This window comes from Rousettus aegyptiacus, unplaced genomic scaffold (assembly GCF_014176215.1).
Source record: "Rousettus aegyptiacus isolate mRouAeg1 unplaced genomic scaffold, mRouAeg1.p scaffold_m13_p_9, whole genome shotgun sequence".
NCBI classification, from domain to species: domain Eukaryota; kingdom Metazoa; phylum Chordata; class Mammalia; order Chiroptera; family Pteropodidae; genus Rousettus; species Rousettus aegyptiacus.
The window spans coordinates 17,141,455-17,166,078 of NW_023416312.1; the positions used below are offsets into that span (position 1 = coordinate 17,141,455).

The following is a 24,624-nucleotide window of genomic DNA, read 5'->3' on the forward strand; positions in this document are numbered from 1 at the left end:
TTGTACTCTCTGATACCATACTACTTCCATAAAAAGTCTCTTTAAAAGCCTGTTAGCTCATTTTTTCTTCTTTTATTATTGTGACAAAATACATATAACACAAAATATACTGTTTTAACCATTTTGAATATGCTGTTCACTGGCATTAAGTCCATTCACATTGTTTGTGCAGCCATCAGCACCATCTGTCTCCAGAACTTTTTTATCTTCCCCAACTGAAACTCAGATACCCATTAAATAATAATTCCCCAATCCCCTCACCTTCAGCCCCTGGGATCTGCTATTCGACTTTCTATTTGTATGAATTTTACTATTCTAGGTACTTCACATCAGTGGAATTATATGTATTTATCCTTTCGTGTGTGGCTTATTTCCTTAGCACAATGTTTTTAAGAGTTATCCATATTAGCTCATGTTTTAATTTGATAAATCCTTTTAATTGCTTGCTCAAGATAATGTCTGGCCCTTAAAAAATGAGGTTCTATCATTTGTCCAACTCTAATAGATGGCTGCTACGTAAGGGAAAGAATTCAGAAAGGACAGTCCTGGGGGAGCGAAAAACATAGAGCCTAGAGGAAGGCACAGAGACTTGAAATGTATTTTCTATTTAGCTGAAAGTCACTTGAAAAGAAAAAGAAATGAGAGACATGGGGGCAGGAGAGAGGGAGGGAGGCAAGGAGGGAGGGAGAGATAGAGAGACTGACTCACTAAGAGAATGATAGGAAAGAGAGATTAAACTGAGACAAACTAAGGCCTCCTTAAGGCTACTTTGTGCCCAGATTAGCTAGTAGAGCTATGCAAATGAGGTTATTAACAATAATATTCTAAAACTTGAATGGTACATATTGGTATAAGTGATGTCACTAAAATACCTTGAGGAAAACAGTAGAGAAAGAAAAACAAACAGGGAAGTAAAAATGTAAGCCTCTATATTGCTGTTTTGGATATCCTTTATTACACAACAGATTTATTTTTATTTGTATAGTCACTGTCATGAGAATTTTATAGCTTTCAAGAAAGAAGGAAAGTTGACTTATGTTCTGTTACAGAAAAAAATGTTTAAAATTTGTAAAACATCAGTATACTTGGTATATATCCCATTTTTCACCTGGAGGCAAGGCCAGATAATGCTTCTGCAAGAAGGAGTATTTGACTAAGACTTGAAGTATGAGTAGCATTTAGACAGGTAGGAAAGGAGAGAAAGGATATTCCGGGCAAAGATAACTTCTCCTCTTAACCAGGATAATGCTTGCTTATGTTTAATATTTAGACCAGTGTCGTTTATAGGAAGCTTTCCATGGCAGTTTTACAACGTGGCCCCCAAACTTTTTGACATTCTTCTATGAAAATGTGAAGTTTATGTCCCATCCCTTTGAATCTGGGCTCTGTGACTACTTAACCACTAGAATACGGCAGAAGCATAACTATGCTAGTTTATGGCCCAAGTCTTAAGAAACTGGCAGCTTCAACTTTTTGTCATTTGGAATGGTTGCTCTTGGGACTCAGCGATTATGCTGTGAAAAAGCCCAAACTGCTCCGTGAACAGGCCGCATGAAGAAGAGCTGACAGCCAATACTGACTTCCTAGGCATGTGAGGGAGCCCACTTAAAAGTGGATCCTCCAGCAGCCAGCTGACCTGCCCCAGTTGATATCACAAAGTGCAGAGACAAACAGTCCCCAATGATTCAATGACTCTTGCCTAAATTGTAGATTCATGTGCAAAACAAGTAACTATTATTGTTTTAAGCCATTAAATTTTGGACCTTTTTTAAAAAAATATATATATATAGCAAAAGAAGTTCACCAGAATATCTACCCTGATCATCTCCATAAGGTTTGTGGAAGGTGCCCCTTTCTCTGGGAGACCAAAGGATTCTGTACTCACTTTAATCACATTCCTTACCTTCTTGGCTAGATCTCCCTGTCCTTCCCCAAGTCCCATCACTATCGATTCCTCTTTGGGGCCAAATACAGCTCTTATCAACTTTTGGATCCTCAAATTTCTTTACTGTTCTGTGGCAGATCCCCAGTTCACAATGGCTGTCCTTAAAAGTCACATTTGGGAATGTTTTTACTACATGTATATAATGTATAAATATAAAAATTTCTTTTAGGTCCTAGATAGAAAATGGATTTAGAGTTATCTAATTGATCCAATGGTTGCATCTAAGAAAATGACAAATGTTTTCTATTCCAAAACAGAAAATGCCAACAATCTCTCATAGTAGGTAAAAATGCTATCTACACTCATTTCAGTTTTTAAAAGTGCAATGTATAACAGTCTTACAACTATTTGTGAAACTATTGTAAAAATTAAAAATAGGATTTATAGAGTAAATCATTGGGAAGAAAGTCTAGTCAAACAGTTCATAAATATCCAGGTCTCATTAAATTTGTGGCCACGGTCCTGAATTGAATCCAATATTGTTGAATTGAGAGCAAAGGAGTGAGGTGAGATGTGGTTGGCTACTGAGAGCAGATGAAATGCTGTTTTTTGTAGACAATAACTTTTTCTGTAACTCTCAAGGAATAATATATTTTAAAAGATGTTGGAGGTGAATAGAAATCAGAGAGAAAAATCTGAAATCTTTAAAGTATTTAAAGATTACATTTTAATGACTCAGATCATTATAAGTTAAAATAATAATAATAATAATAATAATAATAATAATAATAATGAATAGTCAAATTTCTAGTAGAATTCTCGAGGGGGACCACGGATACAGGAACAAATAAAAGTAATTTGTTGATTTCTCACTATCAGGAAATAGACATTCTTCCATATAGACTAATATGCTCTCCAGTGGAGAATGATTTATTTCTCTCGCACTCATGAAACTCTCTTTCATAACCAGGTGTAATGGCTTCTTTTACCTCTGTGGGGAATGGCTGATTTATGCAGAGACCTTTGTTCAATAACCTTTCCTCAAAGATTGATGCTGTTAAAAACGTGAACTTTTTGACATTTTATTTTAATGTAATTTAGAAAACCATGTAAACTGCAAATGGACCTCATGTGGAATGAAAATCACATGCTGATAACCTAAATTATTTTGAATACTATTAATCTTTGACTAATATCTGAAATGTTTTATTATCAGAATCATGAAAGGCACAAGAGAGATACTAATGAAGTTCATTTTAAAAATAATTTGTGAATCTGAGACTGAAGATTCTTTCATTCAATCCCCCTAATTCATACGTTCAGAATTTTCCAATAGGAAGGGGGCGCATTGCTACCCACCACATAAAGGAATGTTATTACTATTATTATTTTTGCCTAGAAAATCTGCTTTCAAAGATTTTTAACCCTCAAAAGAAATTTTGAGTTTGGGCAAAGGGAGGGAGAGAAGGTAATGTGAATTTCTTTGACTTTTTCTGTGGTCAAACTTTACCTTTCCTATTTTTGTCTAGAGAAAAAGGCCTAAAATTATATACCTCTCCTCTGGGTTCTGATGAAGATTCAAGAGAGTGAATAGTCCCAGATTCTCACTGGCTTCAGTGTTACTTCTTCATAGCATGCATTCAAAACAATTTTATTAATTTTAGTAACATAGCTATCTATAAGCCATTGACGTGGCATCCGATATTGGGCAGACTGTTTGAGAAAAATAATCTACTTTTATCAAAGTGTGTTTCAGGAACTCTCAATGTTTGATGTGAGGTTGAAAGAAAAGAGTAGCAAGACAAAATATCTCTTTTTAATTCTCAGTGTAGTATGTTTATTCTCAAGAATTAAAGTTCATTTGTATCTGAAGATTTGAAAAAGCTTTTCAAACATGAGTCGACATTTAATATTAACATTTAAGAACCAGAATCTATTGAAGATTATTAATCTTTTCTTGGATTTGAAAAGACAAAGCTTTAAAAATTCAGAGTTCTAATACTCATGGTAGCCATTATTTTAGGAATATTTTCATTAATTTATTCATTTTTTATTGAATAGTTTCTTACTTGAATCAAATGAGGACTGTGCCATTAAGGAATCTATAGTGAAATAACCAATACAAAAGCATATCTATCTATCTATCTATCTATCTATCTATCATCTATCATCTTTCTACCCATCTACCTATCATCAGCTATTGATACACACACACACACACACAAGATAATAACATAATACTAGCTATGTTTACTTGTTGTTTAGTATGTGTCAAATAACGTTTTATGCAATTCACATATATTAATTTGCCTTATCCTCACAACACCCTGATGAGGTAGATGTTATCATTACCACTGATTTATAGCTGTGCAAATTTAAGGCAATTAAGACATATATCCATGGTCAGTAAGTATCAGAATCACGGTTTAAACCCAGATAGTCAGGCTTCAGAGTCCATACTATTAAACACTATCTTCTCCAGCTTCTCTAATGCAATATAGAAAGCACTAAACATCATTTAAAGTACAGAGAAATACCATTGGAAATTGAGAGGGAGACAAGATGTCTTCCAGCTTGGGGGTTCAGGGAACAGAAGAGGATTTGAATATGGCTTTCTTTGAAAAGTAGGTAATATCTGGGTAAACTGAGATGAGGAAAATGAATCTCAAGAGAAAAAACAGGATCATCAAAAGACACAAAAGTATGTTTCTTTGTTTTATATCCCACATATGAGTGAAATCATATGGTTCTCGTCCTTTTCTGTCTGACTTATTTCACTTAGTATGAAACTCTTTAAATCCATCCATATTGTTACAGTTGACACAAATAAACAAACTCATAGACATAGGCAACAATATAGTGATTACCAGAAGGGAAGGGGTTAAGGGGAGAGGATGAAGAGGGTAAAGGGGATCAAATATATGGTGATGGAAGGAGGCTAGACTTTGGGTGATGAACACACATGCAATATACATATGATGCACTATAGTGTTGTACACCTGAAATTTATGTAATGTTATTAACCAAAGTTACACCAATAAAAATAAATTTAATTAAAAAAAAGACACAAAAGTAGGCTAACAAGCTATGTATTTTAATGAGAGCGGAGGGTGCATGGAGAGAAAAAATGAGAAATAAGATTGAAATTGAGATTGGAGGCCAATACTGAAAGGCTAGGTGAAATAGTTTGTAGAATATTCTGAAGGCTTTGAGAAGTCATAAATGGTGTTTGAATAGAGGAGTCATATATTCTTTCATTCATTTGACAAATACTCATTGAGCACCTATCATATGCCAGGCACTGTCTTGGCAATGGGAGTATATAAGTGAATAAAGTAGATGACATTCCTACCCTCATGGAATTTATTATCTAGTTACAATCTAAGCTATGCCTTATGAAGCTTAATTTGAAATAGTAATCTCTAGTTGAATTGGGGTAATGCAATTGGAAGGAAGAAGTGGAGGAAGGTAGAAGGTCAACAGAGTATGAATTAGAGTAGTTGGCAAAGGACTGAAGAGAAAGAAATGGGAGCAAGGGATAAGAGAAGTAAAAATCAATAAATCTTGAAAATGAAGTAGAAAATGGGGCAAGTTAGAAGGAATATAGAAATGACTATTTGGTTTGAAATCTCTGAAAAGATGTAATGAATGACAGGACAGGAGGTAAAAACTTGGTATAAAAGATATAGCTGATTTGGGTCATATTGAGTTTATGATGTCTGTGAGACATTTGAGTAAGAAATTTCCCACATTTGGTAAGAAATGTGAGACTGATGCTGGAGATAAAAATCTTCAAATCATTGGATTAAAGGAGATAGACAAAAGACTGTTTCTAGTCTAATACCTAGCAGATAACCAATGCTTTGTAACTACTGATTGACTTTTGAATGAAGAGAATGAGATTAATGAAGACAGAAAAAAGAGCCCAAACTAGGTTCTCAGGTAAAAAAGAATGAGTAGTCAGAGAGTTCAGAGAAAACTAATAGTATACAGCACCCCAGCAAGTCAAAAGCTGAGAAATTTTCCAGAAGACTGTGGTAGGCAACAACAACAAAGTAGGCACAGATTTCTAGGACATGATAAAAGCCATTAGCATTTGGAAGTTATGGTGGTTTTATAGAGAAGTGTTTCAGGTGAGAGGTAAATGTAGAAACTAGACTGAAAAATGTAAAGGAAAGATGGACGTTTAGGAAGTAAATATATTTCCATCAATCAACAAATTCCTAAGTAGGTGAAGGATTTGTAACTTGTTTTTGGTTATCTTGGGTCTTTGCCTGGAATGCTCAGTCAGTTGAGAGTAATGGGTAGGATAGTAGGAGTAGCTGAAGGTCAGAGGTCAAACTTAGATTCAAATACGGACTCTATATACAATTGTATGACCTTAGAAGAAGCTACCCAACCTCTCAAAGCTTCAGTTTTTTTCATCTTCAAAAGAAATAGGATGGTAGTAGATCAAGCAAGCAAAGCACTTAGCATGCTGCCTGGCACATAGTAGTGTTTTTTTTTAAGTAGGCTATTATTATCTATCCTGATAATTGGAAAAACGGTGTTATTAATGCCAGAAGACTAAACATTTCTCTATCTATCTATCTATTTTTATTATTATTTATGCTTACAGGACCTGGTCTTCCTAGGTGGTCTCCCATCCAAGTACTAACCAGGCCCAACCCTACTTAACTTCTGAGATCAGACATTGGGCTTGTTCAGGATGGCATGGCCATAGACCAAACATTTATTTAATAGGTTTTTATTTTGAATTATTTCCCTCCGAATCTGGTGTGATAAAACTCAAAATTAGCTGACTTTCAAGGAAATAGTAATAGCTAAATTACTTAACCTTTCTAAGTTTACCTTCCCCAACCAAAAATGGAAATAATTGTAGCAATATCAGAGGTGTTTACTGGGAATCAAATTAGAGAATGAAAGTATAATGCTTTGTCAATTACAAAAAAAAAATGGAAAAAAATTAGTTATTATCATTCTCATTAATATAACTTTGATCTATTGATTTTAAAGAGTTAGGTTTATATTTTCAGTTTGACTTTTATCTAATGGTAATTTGTAACATCGATAATGGCTCTTTCACTTGAAGAAACTTTTTAAAAGTGCTTTTATATTTATTATAAGATTCTTACAATAGCTCTGCAAAGAATAAAAGGTAAAGGTTATTAGGGGCTATAAAAATTGACTTTTCAGTATGCACAGAGTCTTCTTACCTATGCAGGACTTTCTTTTGTTTTATACAGTATATATAAAATTACAGAATCCAATAATTAAATTACAAAATTATTCAATTTTGTGCTTCCTAGTATCATTCCAGATAATAGCTACCTTAAATGGCAATATCCAGAAAAGTAGATTCTGAAGTTTTCAATACATTCAATTAACATGTTTATACATGAAAGAGATCATGGTAACATGGTCCAGAATGTTATAACTCTTATAATCATGTGACTAAACTCATTGCATTAAATTGAGATGATCATTTTTTCATCATTGAACAAAAATGAATGGATTCTTCTTTTCTATAGTCTTCCATACTATAGGACATAAAGCACCAGTCTTGAACTTTTGTCCTTATTGACTCTTTTTTTCTAAACTTTTAATTATTTTCCCTATTTCTTTTTTGATTCTCTCTGTGATCTACAGGAATTTCAAGGTCCAAACCTGAAACATAATAGATAACTGAGTACAGTAAGATGAAAAGCATATAGCTCTTGAATCTTTTCCTGCGCACTACAATCTGTTATATTGTGTATGTGTATGAACTTTATATAGTAGCTATATGAGAATTAAAGGGAAAATAAAAGTTTCCATGTTTATCTGGCCTTATTGGAAAGAGTTTTTCAAGATCTTGACTGCATTACCCAGATACTTTTACTATTTCTATGATATGAGTTTTACAGCAAAGCTTTGATAGTTCTTTGCTTTTTTTCATGGTTAAACCATTAAGACAGTCCCCATAGCTATGTCCCCTTGAATAATATAGAAGATAGCAAAGAACGTAATATCAATTCTGTGTCACAGTAAGCAATAGTCTGGTGACTTTCAGTTGTATTTCTAAATGGACCATGGAGAAATTCAAGTAACAATGACATAGATTGGTGTGTGTGATAGTATGTATTTCTATGGTTTCCAAGTTGATGTCCTTCAATTTTATATCTTCAACCCAGACCTTTCTCCAAATTTTAGATCCACATTCAACACTGCTTCAAGGGGTGTGGTCTTTTCACCTCTATTACTCACAAACACCTCAAAACTGATCACATTCTTTACTTCTCTTCCCACCATTATTTCTCCTCTTGGATTCTACAGCTCCTTAAAAGCATTTAGTCAGGCTAAGTGGTAAGCAGCGAGTGAATCCTCATTGCATCTCACATTCTTCTCCTCATTTACCTCGCATAAAGTGCATCATAATGTTTATTTTTACCTCCCCAAAATAGCTCAGATGTCTGTTTCATTTGTTCAACCTGAGCACCTTAACTATCATTTCTTGCTTAGAATATTATAGTGACAACTTTCTAACTATTCCTGGACAGGACTCATATCCAATACATTCTCCTCACAGGCTCCAGAGTGGTCTTTCAAAAATCTAAGTTTCATTTTTCCATTTCTTTAAAACTATGCGGTTATTTCTTATAGACTACATATAAAGTCAAAATTCTTAAAGATAGGTGATAAGAGGGAGAGAAAGACATACCGAGCCTTTCAAGTCCAACATGCTGCCCCTCTTGTGGGCATTTTACATGTATCCTATCATTTACTCCCCACAAAATCCTGTTAAGTACTGTATTCATTGTATAGAAGAATATAATTGAGACTTAAAGGTTAGGCAACGTGTGGTAATATACATGGTCTTTTTGCCTACAAAGCTCATTATCTACTATACCATGCTGACTTTCTATGTAATTTAGCCCAAGTTGGTCTTTCCAATCTCATTTTTCTATAACCATACCCCACCCATGCAGAACCTTTAGAATTCCAAACTGCCATACTGTCCAGGACTTTGGACATGCTGTTTCCTTTGCCAAATATTCTCTTTTTATCCTTGTATACCTAGCTAACTCCTAATCCATTCTTCTAAATTTCTTTGAACAGGCATTTTCAACCTTAGCCGGACATGAGAGTCATGCACAGGACAAATCATGATCAATTCAATTTAAATTTCTGGGTTTGGAATCCAGAGATTAGCATTTTGAAAGCTCTTCCAATATATAAAGAAGACTGAAAAACATTGTTCTAGGCGAGTTTCTTGGCCTATTTGGTAGGCTTACCTCGATTGTTTTCTATTTTTACTAGGTCCTATCCAGTCTTCTACTATGATACTCATCACACTACTATAATTTTGTCTTAGCATTTCTATCTTCACCTCATATTCCAATACAGAAACTTTTGAATATATGTTACATAGTGATCTGGTATACACACACACACACACACACACACACACGTGCACACACACACATACAGTTGAAACCAAAGTTTCACAAGACGATACTGACTCTTACTTAAGAGTGATGGACTCTGTTATTTTCTATTCTATTCTCTTAATTTTATTCCTTTTTATTTTTAAAAATGTGGATTGATACTATTTAAATTGATAACACAACCTAAGTACTTCACTTGAATTGTGTTTGAAGAACATTTATCTAATCATGTTTCTATTACTAGTCCTAACACCATGCTAGGCACTTAACAGATGCTTAATAAAGATTTGATGAATTAAAGTTCTTAAAGAAATAACACACATAAAAGTTTTACATATATAAAGCAGTAGGCAGTCTTCACCAGGCAAAATAGAAATATTAACTTTCATACTCTTTAGATACTAAAAAAGAAAGACTGAAAAATACATGTAAAACTCATTTCAAATTATAGCAACAGAAAGGAATACACAAAGGGTTTCCTTTTCTTGGAATTAAGCGTCCTCAGATTACCTCTTTATTCTCACATGTCTCAAGAAATATGACAGCTCAATTTGTTCAGGATACTAATTGTGTTACTAAGATTGCATTCTTCTTTCTTCCTTCAGAATTATCTAGTAGGCTAAGATTTTTTTAAGAAACAGTGAAGAAGTTACTTCCTTAATTTCAATAATGTATTTGAAATCTAAGAGATTTTAATCAATTTATAGGTATATCCTATATATGATTCAAAATATATCAAACTTGTATCTTTGGATGTTTTGTTTAATAGAAGAGAATTTTTATTATGAGGAAGGGGGTTGGGAGGAGATGTGGGTAAACAAATGAAATTAGAGAAGGGAGCGAGTTGAGAGATATGGCCTGAGACATGACCCAGATCACAGATGAAGGAACCTCAAATGTTAATTGCTCTGTCATTTCTCTTGCTGAGGAAAAAAATTCCTAATTATGCCACCTTTGTGACCATCTCTCTCTCTCCACATACCCACACTCACACGCCTTCTTTACAAGCTGGTATTATATTTACCTCTTAGGGGTGCTTAGCAAACCAGTTAAGTTGGTGAAATTCTTATCAAATATTAGCAAAAATGCAGAGTCTTCCCATTTTCAGTTAGTTATCCCTGGTTTTATGTTAGAACTTGGAGCTGCAACCATCTTTAACAATTCTCTGAGGCTCAGAGCAAGAAATATTTGGGTCACAAGAAGAATCTGATTCAATTATGAATACAGTTCTTCATTTTAAGGATATATGTTCAATTAAAAAAACTCAGACTGTTGCCTCTCAAGGTTCTATATGATATTCTATAAAAAATTGGCTTAACAATTCCAGTTAGACTTTCAGAAATAACAATAGTTACACAAGAAAAATCTCATCATCTTTAAGTACAACTATATTGTCCTTGCTTTTAGTAAAGAAAATAAATAACATTTTTCTAATATAAGGAAGAAATTTTAATGGCTTTCAGAGTGGAATTAACCAGCTTAATTCCATTAAGGAAGCATATATTTCATAATACACTTATGCTTATAGAACCTATGAATTGTAATTATTGCTGAGAGAATTAAATATGAAGTGGATATGATATACAACAGTGATAGGTAGTCTAGCAAGAGCTGGAGTCACTATATATAGTACAACTGACTGACAGTTACAGGGAAAAACATATTTTGTGAAGATTTTTTCACTTCCTGTCTCTATTTAGTAGCATTTGTATAAAGTAAAACATCACTGCTTTTGGGCGAACCAATATATCAGGATTTGTTGGGACTTCTATTGCTCTGGCTAGGCATTTGGAGTTTCTTTTTTTAATATGCTATACAGTAGTCCCCCCTTATCCATGGGGGATGTGTTCCAAGATCCCCCAGTGTATGCCTGAAATCACAGATAGTACTGAACCCTATATATAGTACATGTTTTTCTATATATACACACCTATGAAAAAGTTTTTTAGTTAGGCACAGTAATAGATCAAAATAACTAATAATAAAATAAAATAACTATAACAATAGACTCATAAAATTTATGTGAATATGATCTCTCTCAAAATATCTTATTGTACTTTATCTTTTTCACTTAAAGGAAGCACTTTCCAGCTTCTCTTTGGCATTTCCAAACTGCCAGGATCACTACTCCTGCGCTTTGTGGTCATCGTTCAGTAAAATAAGGGTAACTTGAACACAAGCACTACGATACTGAAGACTACTAAGTGACTAACAAGTAGGGAAGCATCTATATTGTGGAGATGCTATACAAAGGGTTGATTCACATCCAGGGTGGGATGAGCAAGATTTCATCATGCTACTCAGAACAGCATGTAATTTAAAATTTATCAATTGTTTACTTCTGGAATTTTCCATTTAACAATTTGGAACCATGGTTGACCATGGATAACTGAAACCGTGGATAAAGGGGCACTACTGCACAGCATGAATCAAACGATGAATATAATGCTACCGGCTTCTCTAAATAAAGTGAAAAGGCATACTATTACACGTTTTTTCTTTCACATGTATTATAGAAAGTTCCTTTTGTTCAAAGATAAAAAAAATCTTCTTCAGAAGGAAAAAAGCAAACCCTTCCATTTAGTTGAAATACTGAAATTTTATGTAATATTCTAAAATATGTGAGTTTATTTACTTTCAAGACTGGCATTTTCCTTTGTCGCTTTTAAACCCTAGTATCTTGATTCAATTCTATCGGGTGAAATGTGCCATTAACAATGATTAATAGTTATAGTAGTTTAGAGTTCTTATCATGATACCTCTAAATATTTCACCGAAAGACCATTATTGAGCCATCTAATCGAAAATCAGAGCTGGCTATAAATGTCATCCCTATTCATAAAATGTAATTTCAACCTCAGGCAACTGGAATTCACAGAAAACATAATATTAACTAATAGAGAACAAGAAAATTGTCTATGTTTAAAAATAATATTGGAATTTTAGTCCTACCATAGTAAGGGAAAAATATGTTTAATGTTTTTGGGAACTCTTAGGGAGTTTTATATGGTTTTTAAGAATAAATACATTTTTATGAGTAATGTAGCATAAGCTAAGGAAGTTTTCTCATCATAACGTCTAACTGTTTGTAAAAAAGGGATCAGAAATCTAAACACAAAATGTGCTCTATTCTTCCACAGTAAATATAGGTAGGAAACATGTTATTTTTTTTTCTTTAGTGATTCATAATCTTGCAGTTTCTCAATATCCTAGGAGTTATACAATAATTTTTATTATATAGCACTGCAGATATAAATATAGAATGTATAGGAGATAGATGGATGTATCTTTGCCCTCAAACAGACTTGTTCACTAATTTAAGGGATTTTTTTAAATTAAATTCTTATTATAAGATGATTTTGAGTTACTGGATTATTCCCTATTTTTAAAAGTATTCTGCTAAAGAAAACACTTGAAGTTTTGCTCTTTACCATTGCTGATGTGAATATGTGACTCCATAATTTATTAAAATTCTAGGGTGGCTTTATGGTCATTTATAGGGAGAAGATTTTATTTATGAAATATCATAAGTCAAATAAGTTACAGCAACACATTTTCTAACCAGTCATCTAAGAGTGACCAAAAATATATAACTTTGTATTGCTTTTACATTCTCAAGCCATGGAAGATATCTACAAAGATAAATCAGGTATTGTTCTAAACAAACTACCTCCATATGATCAAAGTAACTCAACACACATTGTGGAAGAGCAAGTAAGGTTTGAGAAGAATGATAAGGTAAGAATGAGGAATTCAAGAAGCTATAAATTGCCGTTACTCTATGCACAAGAGCAGCAAAGTAGATCAAATATCATCTAAAAACAGAAAAAAAGAACAAGAAGGGGAGGAGAAAAGGCTTTGCTTATTATGATTTGATATTGTTATTATTTTTCAACCTAGGATAAACTATCATTTTTTCATAATTTAAAAATATGAAAAAATAAAATCATTCCAAAAATTTATCACATTTCAATACTTCAGATTTTATTTGAGATAATAGTAAAGTTCTTTTAGCAAGCCAGAAAACTCAACTATACATAACAAAACTCCATAATAGTTTAGGAAAATTATTTCGGGTTCTGCGAATAAACTTAAGAAGCTTCCTTGAACTGCAATATGTGATTCTCACTAAAACTTCATTAAACAAAACTACCTTAAGCTTCTGTTTTCACTGTTGATGCATATAAAGTTTTATAGCAATAATTTTTGTTTCTACTCTAGGAAAAACAATTGTCTAAGAATTGTATTATTGTTAACTATGACAAATTTAGCCATCTTACTTTTTATTTTCACAGATAGCATGTTAGGAAGAAATCCACAAAATGCCAGGTTAGCATTTCAAAATGTATTTGAAAGTAATGAAGGGAAACTGATTCAGTTAGCAACGCTAAATAAAATAGACAATTTATACAGAGGCTTTCCCTGTAAGGTATTAAATAAACACTCAAAATGGCAATGTTTTCAATTTAATAAACCAATCCCTAATTTATTTCTCTGAGCAAAGTTTCTCCTTGACCAAAGCTCTGGTTTTATGTACAAATATTTTTCTGGTTAAAAATAGGTACTCTTTAGAAGATTGGAGTGTTCAATGAAACAATAAATTACTTTTCCTTTTCTTTTTGCTTCTTTCCTTCTTACCCAAATGCTTAAGTATATCAGGCCATATAAAGCGACTTATAAATATTCTGTTTCCTGCATATCAATTACAAGGACGAATGCTGAGAATTGTTCAACTGAATTCACAAGAGTGCTCAAGTGGAAATACTTGACTTACTTGCCATTGTTTCATCAGCAGTCTTACTCCCTTGGAGTCTTCTAGGAGCCTTTCTTTATGGGTGGCATCCTGCAGGACGTTGGCAGTGGTTTCGGCTTCTGTAAGCCAGGCAAGAAACTTCTCTAGGTCCAGGGGGAACTGTTGCAGTAATCTCTGAGTTTCTTCCAAAGCAGCCTCTCGCTCGTTCACTCTGCAAAGGAACAAATGTCCAGATGCAATTCTCAAATATCAGAATGGTGCACTCAGAGAACCCCAGGAAAAGAGCAAGCACAAAGGGACTAAATTGCATATACTAACGAAGGGGTGAGTTGTTGCTAAAATTCCTCTTAAAAGCAACAACTAGAACAGTATACATAAATGTACGTATGTATGTATATGTGTGTATGTATGTGTGTGTGTGTGTGTGTATATATATATATATATATAGGCTTTTGAAAGTTCATATATGAACTCTCGAAATATATATATTCTTAACTTTCTAGTTTTTACTAGTCAATTTTGAAAGTTTATTTTAATATGCTGCAAAAGTTTAAGCTAATCTTTATAGGTAAGACCTTGAAATCCCTACACCATGCTTATCTTTGATGTCACCTGAGGCAGGAAACCAGAATCAGATCTGCAAGGAGAAAAGTCACAAAAATGCAAAACTACAATAGAAAGTTGAACACTGGAGGAAAAAAGAGAAGGGAATTGGAGGTCATAGGAGAACAAAAAGACTAGCAAGGAGATAACATATTTCGTAGTAACCATTGTGCAAAATATTATTTTGCATAACGCTAACTATTGTGTTCTAATACTTTTGAATATTGTGTTAGCTTTATATTTTATTACCTGTCATAGAATTGAGAATATTTTCTACATGAAAATTTTATGTGTGATAGAAAAAACAGAGCCTAAAAACCAGACAGATGTGGGTTTGAATCCCAATATCCCCTACCTAACTTAAGATAGGGCAAGTTACTTTAACCTCTCTGATTTTTCAGTTTCTCATCTACAATACATATTGTTGTGATGGGAATGAAAATAGAATAATGTATGCAAAGCCTCACACATTATACAGTTAACACATTATAGTTTCTCAAAAATGTTAATTCCCTCTGCCCACATCCCATTCTCTTCTTTCCTCCACTTTTTAGAAAGAGTGAACCAAATACCCTATGACATAAAAACCCAAAAAAATCATATTTCCTAACAATATATATAATGCATGTATTGCAGATATGCACACATATGCCCTCCACAAACATCTACATAATAATAGCTTGGAAGGGAAAATTGCCTTAGGCGGTAACGGTCCCATCTAAAAAGATTCAGGTAAATTTTGTCTGCAATAAGGAAATTAGTACTCTATTTAAATGCTGTATTTGCCTTCGATTACTACACAAACACTTTGTGGGATTATACATAAGCTAAAAATGGATTTTAAAAAAATTGAACACTTGAATATGATACACACTGCTTGTTAAGATGTGATTGTCAATAATTATGCAAAATTGCAATTTATTTCAGCAGCAACTTTATCATGGGATGTGCAAACCAGGCAATAAACAACTCCTGCCGAGCCAGCGGTAGCAAAGCCCCCGGAAGAGCTGTTTATTCATCATGGGTGAGGTTTCTGCTGAGCATACAGTCTTCTACAGTGTCGTTTCGTTCAGCACTCATACTGGATAAAAATCTTCTGTCTGCATTAACTGGTGGAGGGTAGAATAAGTTTATGAGGATACAGCTACTGGAAAAAGGGAAGCATTGCACTAAGCTATTTATCAACTCCTAAATAAACTTTGATACTGCACAGCTGAAAGATACATTGGTGTTCTGGTTGGGGAAATCAGTTAAACCTCAGAGAGTTCAAGGGCTAACCTGGACCACCCTGCTTATCTAGTTTTCAAGCAAACTATCAACTCCAGGGGAAAGATCTAAATTGTTCTTTATTTATTTACCTTCTAACTCAGTATGATTTAAAAATTCAGAACCATTGTAAGAGTGCTGAGAATCTTCACATTACAAGCTGTCATGAAATGCACAGGTTGAAACATGTATAACTGCAGGCATTTGACCTACAGCCAGTTTCTAGCTGCAAAAGCAGCAATTTTGCCCAGTTCAAGCTAACACTTTTAGGTTGGCTTGCACATTAGAAATTGTTAAGACTTACTCCATCTCCAGCTCCAAATGTGGGATAGAAAAACGCTGTCACATTCCAGAAGATAAACACGGGGTTAGACACTGACATATTTTTGAACATACTTCAATTTCACACAAAATAAAAGGACAGTATGAAACTCTCTCATGACAGAGCTTAGAGAATTAGACACTGTGCATTTCATTATCAGCTTCATCTTTGTGATGAGCTGCACTTGATGCATCTTAGCCTCTGTATCCTTAAACTTGAAATATCACTTACCCTCTGCTTCCATAGAAAGTAACCAGTAAATAACTTTGCAAGAGTTATTTGTAAAACGTGATGCACATAAATCAGATGAAAGGGTTCTACTGAGACAATAAAATTTCTAGATCCTTAGGAAAGAACAGTAACTCTTTCAGGACAGTAAGGCACAATTTTCCTGAACGATACCCTTGTGGTCTGAAATATTGGCAACATCAGGCTGAATATTTTCTAATTTGGAAAATACGTTACAAAAGTTCAATGGTATCAACGGCAGAAAAAATCTTGAAATGAGCTCTTTTACAGGCCTCTTCGATCAGAGGGGAGACTGTTGTTTCCTGCTTGTGTGGGAGTTTTAAGGCTTCATTCTTTCTCCTGAGATCAATCTATGTACACTGAATTCCTAAATTTTAATTGTGCCAAGTCTAGACTAGAAAATGAGTCAAGGGTACTTGTATGCCATATTTGTGCATTCAAAATAGCTCTGAATGTATCAAATACTTTTTAATTTTCTGTAACCATATGGCTTTAAATGGTTTATATGATAAATAAAAATGCAGGAATTATGAGAATTCTAAAGAAATAAAAAAACTGGCTCAGAACAAAACTAAAGATTTTGAACATGGGTTATTTTATAATTCCTCTGTCTAGATTTTCAAATTATAAAAAATCTGGCTGAACTTTAAAGTAACAATGAACAAATATCAGAAATAGTAAAAATACTTTATATAGTCTACTGTGTTGATTAAATACTTTTTTACATAACAAATATTAATTATCAACTATTCCAGCTTTATCGTGTATGAAAATAGCTGAGCATTTGATGGAGTATGGAATGGTATGGTGACTTCAATAGTTTTTCTTTCTATTCATAAGGGCCCCATATACCACTCTCAGTATGTATATATGGACAATGTGGTACAGTGATTCTGAAAGTATGGCCGATGGACCAACAGCATCAGCATGATCTGAGAACTTATTCGAAATGCAAATTCTCAAGCTCTACCCTAGACCTACTGAATTATAAAGTCTATGCGTGAAGTTCAGCAAGCTGTGTTTTAACAAGTCTGCCAGGTAATTCTGATATATGCTAAAGTTTGAGAATCACTGCCACTGGAGACCAAACTTAGAAAACTGTCAGGCAGAGGCTGCTGTACTGAGCTGCCCAGACCTCTCTCAGGACTAAAATACATTTTGCACTAGTTTCTGGGAAAAGTTGCTGGATGTAGGATATATCCAACGACTTGTTAATGTGTGGGCTATGAAAGCCTGCCCACCTTGTTCCAACTCAGGTCAACTGTGGAAGGCAGGGCAGGGCAGGGAGGGGTTGACTGATGTGTGGTTGCAACTGCATTAAAGTCCGGCTTTGGCTTTTGCCTTATCCTACTTCCTGCCCTTTTCTCCCTTCACAGGTGTTAATTCTGTAATAAAATTCCTGCACGCTGATCTCTTTCTCAGAATCTGCCTTCTGAGGAACTTGGCCTGCTGACTTGTTCATAAAAAATAAGGCTTTAGAAAACATACTTGCCTAAGTTGTATGTGGAGAAATATATGACTACTTGCATAGATTGTGGTCTCAAAAGGAGACGGAATGGAGGATCCTTAGACTCAGCAACTGAGCCTGAGGAGCTACTGCACTTTTGGTTGCCCTTTAAGGAGATCTATAGATAACACAGTTACCTTATCACCAGTTAGAAGCAAGAATCTACTGAAGGGGTAGAGCGCTGGAGCTATATAGCTTAGCACAACCCTGCACCTGCCCAAGAAGGTGCCCATTCAGAGACAATTCTGTATACAGGGAAAGAATCACAGAAGGCATGTCTTTGGCATCTCCATTTTCCTTTTAAGAACTGATTATCAATGAGGAGATCAGAAAAGTAATACTCTGATTTGTCACTAAACACACACATGCACACACATATAGTATCTGAATAAATCTAAGACCCCAGATTTTCTATTATGCTATCACTACTTTCTTGTGGATCAACCTAAAACATAAAGAGCAAAAGAAAAAAGAGAAATTACTTTCTGAGGTAAGGCTGAAAAGCTTAATTAATGTATAGACAATATTCCACTATTAGATATATGGATGGATGATATCAGTGCGCTGTACTGCAGGATTATATATATATATATATATATATATATATATATATACACACACACACACACACACACATACACACACACATATATACATATATATATACACACACACACACAGACACACATACACGCACACTCAAATAGAATTAAATACATTGAATCTTTTAGGGAAAAAGGCTCAATCTGATATAAAAGGCTATTTTGCCCAGGTATTTCTGTGGCAGATTGGGAGAATTCACAGCACTCACTCTTCCGCTAACACTTCCATCTGGACCCTAGTATTGTCATGGAGTAACCACATAAAATACTGTGAAGCTTTCCTTCCTGGTTTATTTGCATTTTAACTATTATCATTTTAATGATATTTTGAGGGGAAGGATTACAGAATGGACATTTTCCCCCCTTTTTCACTTTTTTTGTTAGATGTAAGTCAGAGAGAATGAACATCTTAGCAACACCTGGACTTAGGAACAAACAATTTCTAGCAATGTCGAACACCACTCACAGAAACCAGACTTCAGCTGAAGTTCAAATTCTCTGTAACCATAACCATTTCTACTGGTTTGCTAGTAAATAAATTACATTTTGTTTCTTTAAAAATTAACTTTATATTGTATTTGCAAGGGGCAGCTAGAATTTGGTTACGTATGGCTATACAGCAGTTTGTAGAAAATATTTCTTTTAATCTCTTGCAAATCTATTAGTAATTTACACTAATGAGAAGCATGAATGTAAGCAAAATCCTTCAATAATACTTGGACTAGTTTTCCAGTCATTCCCTTTCTAGCAACAAATCTAAGACTATGGCTTTATCTGTCTTTGGGCAACATCTACCTAGAAACTCGACTATAGAATGAATGGTCGTGGCAATGAGAGGATATTTCTCTTTTTTCCTCTATTATTGAACTATGAAGCAAGAAATAAAGTCTGTCCTTTTAATTTAACTATTGACATAGAGTGAGAGGTGAAGGCTCTCAAGTAAAGCAGGCTCTCAAGTAAAGCACAGAAAATAAAATTTTAAAGTGAACGGCCATATAGCTCTTTAAATGTTTTAAGCATGTTCAGACTTCTTGTCTCATCATTTCACAAGGTATTCCCAATTTTTCCTACCTATGACTGTTTCAGTTTTTCCTTGTATGCTTCCAGTTGGATATTTCATTTCCTTCCAATGGCTTCAACCTCTACAAAGATCATCATTAAATCTGAACCTCATTCTTATTTTCACATGGTTACCAAGATCTCATTCATTGAGCCATCTACTGATCTCTTCTATATGTATTATGTGTCAGGATCTAAACTTGGTGATGGTGAAACAAGTCAGTGAGATATAGACATGGACTTTAGCATTTAACATATTCAAGTCTGGTAGAGGAGACAGATATGTAAACATTTACCTATAGTTACAATGTGGTTAAGGCCATAATTCCTCTGGATTCCTTACCAGTAACTCAAATGTAACATTACACTGTATTCATAAAATTAGATCTCAATTTGGCTAATAAGTGATAAATCTATCTTTAAATTTTTTTTGGCCTTTTCCTATCACAGGAAGTATAGATCATCTAGCTTGGCTTTATTTCAAAATACAGTAATGGATGCTCATTAAAAGTTTGCCCAATTGAATTGATTTTCATAAAAATAAGAAACTCCTTAGATATATGGTACAGGCTATCATTGGTTTCATTTTGCCGTTGGCAAGATTGATTCTGAGAGAGCCATCATAACTTTCCCAAGACTGCATACAGGTAAGTGACAGAATTTGGATTACTGTTCAGGTCTTGTGTCTTAGAAAAGAAGTTTTTCTTACTCTGAAAGTAGATATTGGTGTCCACACCTTTATGATTTTTTTTATTCATTGTAGAAAAAGGAAGAAAAGTACAGGGAAGGTTATGCTATTGAATCCTGGTTTTCATTTTGGAGCACAAATTTATCTATTTGTTACTTTCCCATAAGCAGGGTCATTAAAACTTATAAAATCCTACACATAAGGAAACAAACACATGCAAAAATATTCTTCCACCCTAACTATAGCAGAAAGATCTAGCTAGTTGTTGCTTCAAAATAAAAAAAAATCCATTTTCGATGCAAATTTGCTGGTTTGCTGTTCACTGACACATGAAATAACGAGGTTTTCATCCCTTTTCCTGAGGTCTAGTACTAAATTACTCAAACTCTCCAGAGTTAATTGAAAACCACAACCTAAATGTTTCCAAAGTATTGCTGATTAATTCTCAGAAAACTCATTCCCATCTTTTGTCACCCCAGACAACACAGGATGACTTTTTAACATGTGCAGAAGCAATGAACTTGCACACACACACAAAAATAGGTTAGTCCTCTAAAGATAAACCACAGCTTTAAAGCTATCTGTTTGAACTTCCTTCATTGATACATTTTAGCAAAAAGAAAAAATCACCTAGAATTTACCTTTAAATAATAAAAGCATATAGGTATTATTAGCTATGCAATAAATTTTAAAATATACATTTCATTTTTTCATTTCTTTTACTCAAAATATTTGTAAAATTTAGATTTGCACAATATATTACTAGGGAAATAACTATAATTATATACATTGGGACATTTCTGAAAAGAAAATACTAGGAGACAGCAGTAAAAAATCTACTTTCTACTATTGCTTGCATTACTTATTTCATTTGATTTGCATTTGTTATATATCACTGAGAAAAATTAGTTGATAAAAGAAATATACAAAATATTCTGAACAGGTGAAATATTCAAGATATATGTGTGTGTGTGTGTGTGTGTGTGTGTGTGTGTGTGTGTGTGTATATATATATATATATGTAATCTTGGAATGTTAACGAAGAGATTAACATCCTTTAAGATCTGTATTTTATATTGTTCTACTGATATAATACCTGAAGCTACTATTCATGGAAGTTTAAAAATAATGTTGGGAATAACTGATTACATTTGTTTTGGTTCATATACAGAGACTCAAAATATCATTTTTAGATACTTACAGAAATGTAAAAAATCTTTAGAAAAAATACAGTTACACTATCTTACAGATAGGGTAAGTTTATCATTAAATACAATTTCTACCCTAAATAAATTTCAACGATTTGTATAATGTGAGTCTTTAAGTTGGTTTTGGTTACTTGCAATGTAAACCTCTTTAAAAGACATATTTCCTAATGTCAATAAGCTAGATTGAGTAGCTTTCTCCTCTTATACAAAGATATATGAAAATTATCATAGAAACCAATTAAAAATAGGAGGTCAGGATCATCTCTTGAAAGCCTCATAAGACTATGCAGTCAAACGAATATGAACCTCTAGCCTCAATAACTTGGAGAAAAACAAAACAGTAGATTGTTAGATGTTGATACATAATATTCAGAAGACAGTGAGGCAGCTTGGTTCAATTTTCTAAGTTTGAAAAGCAAACACATAGCAGATTCCTTTGAAAAGGAAAGAAATGGCAGAAAAACTATCAACATATGATGTGAACTTACAGTAGACGTTTATCAATGGAATTTGGAAATATAAATGATTTCATAACTCCTAATATAAACTTCAAGTTATAGTCTCTAAATATTTGTGTCTTTTACTAGTCAATTCCTCATTCAGCATTCTCTTGTGGTTTATAATACACTTTTAAGAGTACTTTGAATTCAAAGACATCTATTGTTACAGTATCTTGCACTAACAATCAATGTTCCTCAGTTTTACAGCTCTTCCACGTGTATCTTCTCCTTTGATACTTAAAATAACTTGGTGAGGTTAATAGCAAGTTGTCAATATTACCGACATTTTGTAGATGAGAAACTTGAGTTTCAGAGAGACTGGGTGAGTTTCCAAAATAAGTGGTAAAATTTGAAGCACCGAGTCTAGTCCTCTCTAAGACATTACTTCTCAAGGCAGACTTGCCAATCTCCCTGTGAGGCTAGTATAATGGATAGTAATATATTACTATTCTCAAAAGCTCTTTATTTTCTGTGATTATTACATGAATTAGGAATATGGTCTGTATTCGAGTGAAGACAAAATTCTTTCTTTGCTTATCATCTTCAGCTGCCTTCTAAGAGATCTATTAGAGTAAATACTGTATTTTGGATTTGAGGTAGTCATGAAGATTTTATTCAAATTGAGGGCATTATAGACAGCAATAAAATATTTTTATTCTTATGAAATAATATAAAATTATAGTATGATTGTGGCCTTCTCATAATAGTAACTTAATAAATGTTTGCTGGCGATATAGAGATTATCTGGAAATCTATATCTTTTGAGAAATGTTTTACATGAAATATATCTAACAAGAAAATAAAATACTCCATGTTTCTTTTCTAGAAATTTCACAGTAAAATAAATACATTTTATAAGACTGAGAAACGAATCAATCTTTGTGACTAAATCTTGGTAGATTCTAAAAAAAAAATTGTCCTTTTGATTTCAAACCTCTTTTAATGGCTCCGATATGATTTACAAGATTTGTAAATCAAATGATTTACAAGATTTGTAGAATTACAAATAGCTTGGGCTAATTAAAACTGATGATCCAAATAAAGATTTAAAGTTCCTTACTTTCTTACTTTTAATTACTAGGGGGAGAAACTGCACTTAAAAGAACTAGATACTTTGAAATGCATTGATGGCCTTTTATGTGATCAATTCAAATTTATGGAGAATAGTCATAAATTAAGGATTTATATTTTTCAATTAAAACTACTTTTACTACATAAAGAAATGAATCTGAGGGCTGCACATACTCTCAACAATCCTCTTATGAATGCTCCACTTCCAAAAGGTCTATATTCTTCATTCATCATCATCACAATCCATCATCATCATCATTATCATCAATTTACTGTAAATTCATTGAGGCCGAGGATTCATACCACAGTTCCTGGTATTTAATAGACACTCAATAAATTCAATTAAAATCAATAAACCTACTATAAATCAGGTACAGTTTCTAAAAATGAGAAGATCACAGTCCCTTGTTCTTAAAAACTTACAAATCAGAATTATTTCTTGATGTAAATGTATTGGATAATAATTTATATTTGTATAGAATTTTAAAGTTTATACATTGCTTTCACATATGCGATTTCAGTTGAACCTCACGATAATTTGTAGATATCATCTTTATTATAGAAAATTGATTATATAATAGACTATTATTTAGTTACCACTAAGATGTTTAAAAATGACAATAAGCAATTCTGTGATGAAAATCTTTGGACCTCGTATCTTTCATCAAGTTTCGCACTAGCAGTGAAAGTGAAATGGTAAATTATTTCACTGGGCAATACACTGCATTTACTTTCAATGGCTCAATTTCTGCTACTCTTACATGAAAACCTATTCTCATTTGAATTTTTAAGGAGTATTTTTGCAAAGAATGTTAATTCAATGTATTGTTTAGGTGTGTTATGAAAACAAGGGCCTAACAAACAGTTACTTCTGTCAAAATTAATCTACTATTTAGGAAAAGTTTTTGATTGCCTATAAGTTTGATATTGATCCAGAGATATCATATACTGAAAGGGCCTTATAAGTCATTCTACCCAGCCATCCATTTGGCTCTATCACCCAACATACTCCTACCCTTCTCCTGCTTTGTATCATCCATCGATTTGAATGGGCATCCACTCTGTAGCTCTACTCACATTCTGTCAAAAAACATCCAGTTTGTTAGGGAAGAGAATAGAACCTTGTTACATGGCACCAGAAATCTTCCTTTACCACTTGACAGTGATCTATTCATTGACATCCTTTGTGTAAAAGCATGAAATAGTTTGTAAACCATCCAACTTACTTTGCATCCAGCCAGTATTTCTCCAACTTATTCATAAGATTATAATGAAAGACCTTGTCAAATGCCCTGATGAAATGCAAATAGACTTCTGCATTTTGCTTACCCACCAGTCTAAAATTTCTACAATGTAAAAAATTATTTTTGCCTCAAAGATATAGGTATGATATGTTTTATTTGTATATGTGTGTATCTGTGTTTATTTCTAAATTACCTGGCTAATCTCTTCAAGAAAAGGGTTCACATTTCTCTTATAGCCAC

The 24,624-nt window shown here is 33.4% G+C and overlaps 1 protein-coding gene across 10 annotated transcripts in view; it reads right to left on the bottom strand.

The window, feature by feature from the left end:
* The window catches only part of DMD (dystrophin), a 2,254,165-nt gene that overhangs the window by 451,740 nt on the left and 1,777,801 nt on the right, over positions 1-24,624 (bottom strand). For all 10 annotated transcript variants that reach the window (XM_036227209.1, XM_036227208.1, XM_036227211.1 and 7 more), the window contains one exon: positions 14,087-14,276. In XM_036227209.1, coding sequence (XP_036083102.1) covers positions 14,087-14,276 — 190 coding nt within the window. The remainder of the gene's footprint in view (positions 1-14,086; positions 14,277-24,624) is intronic.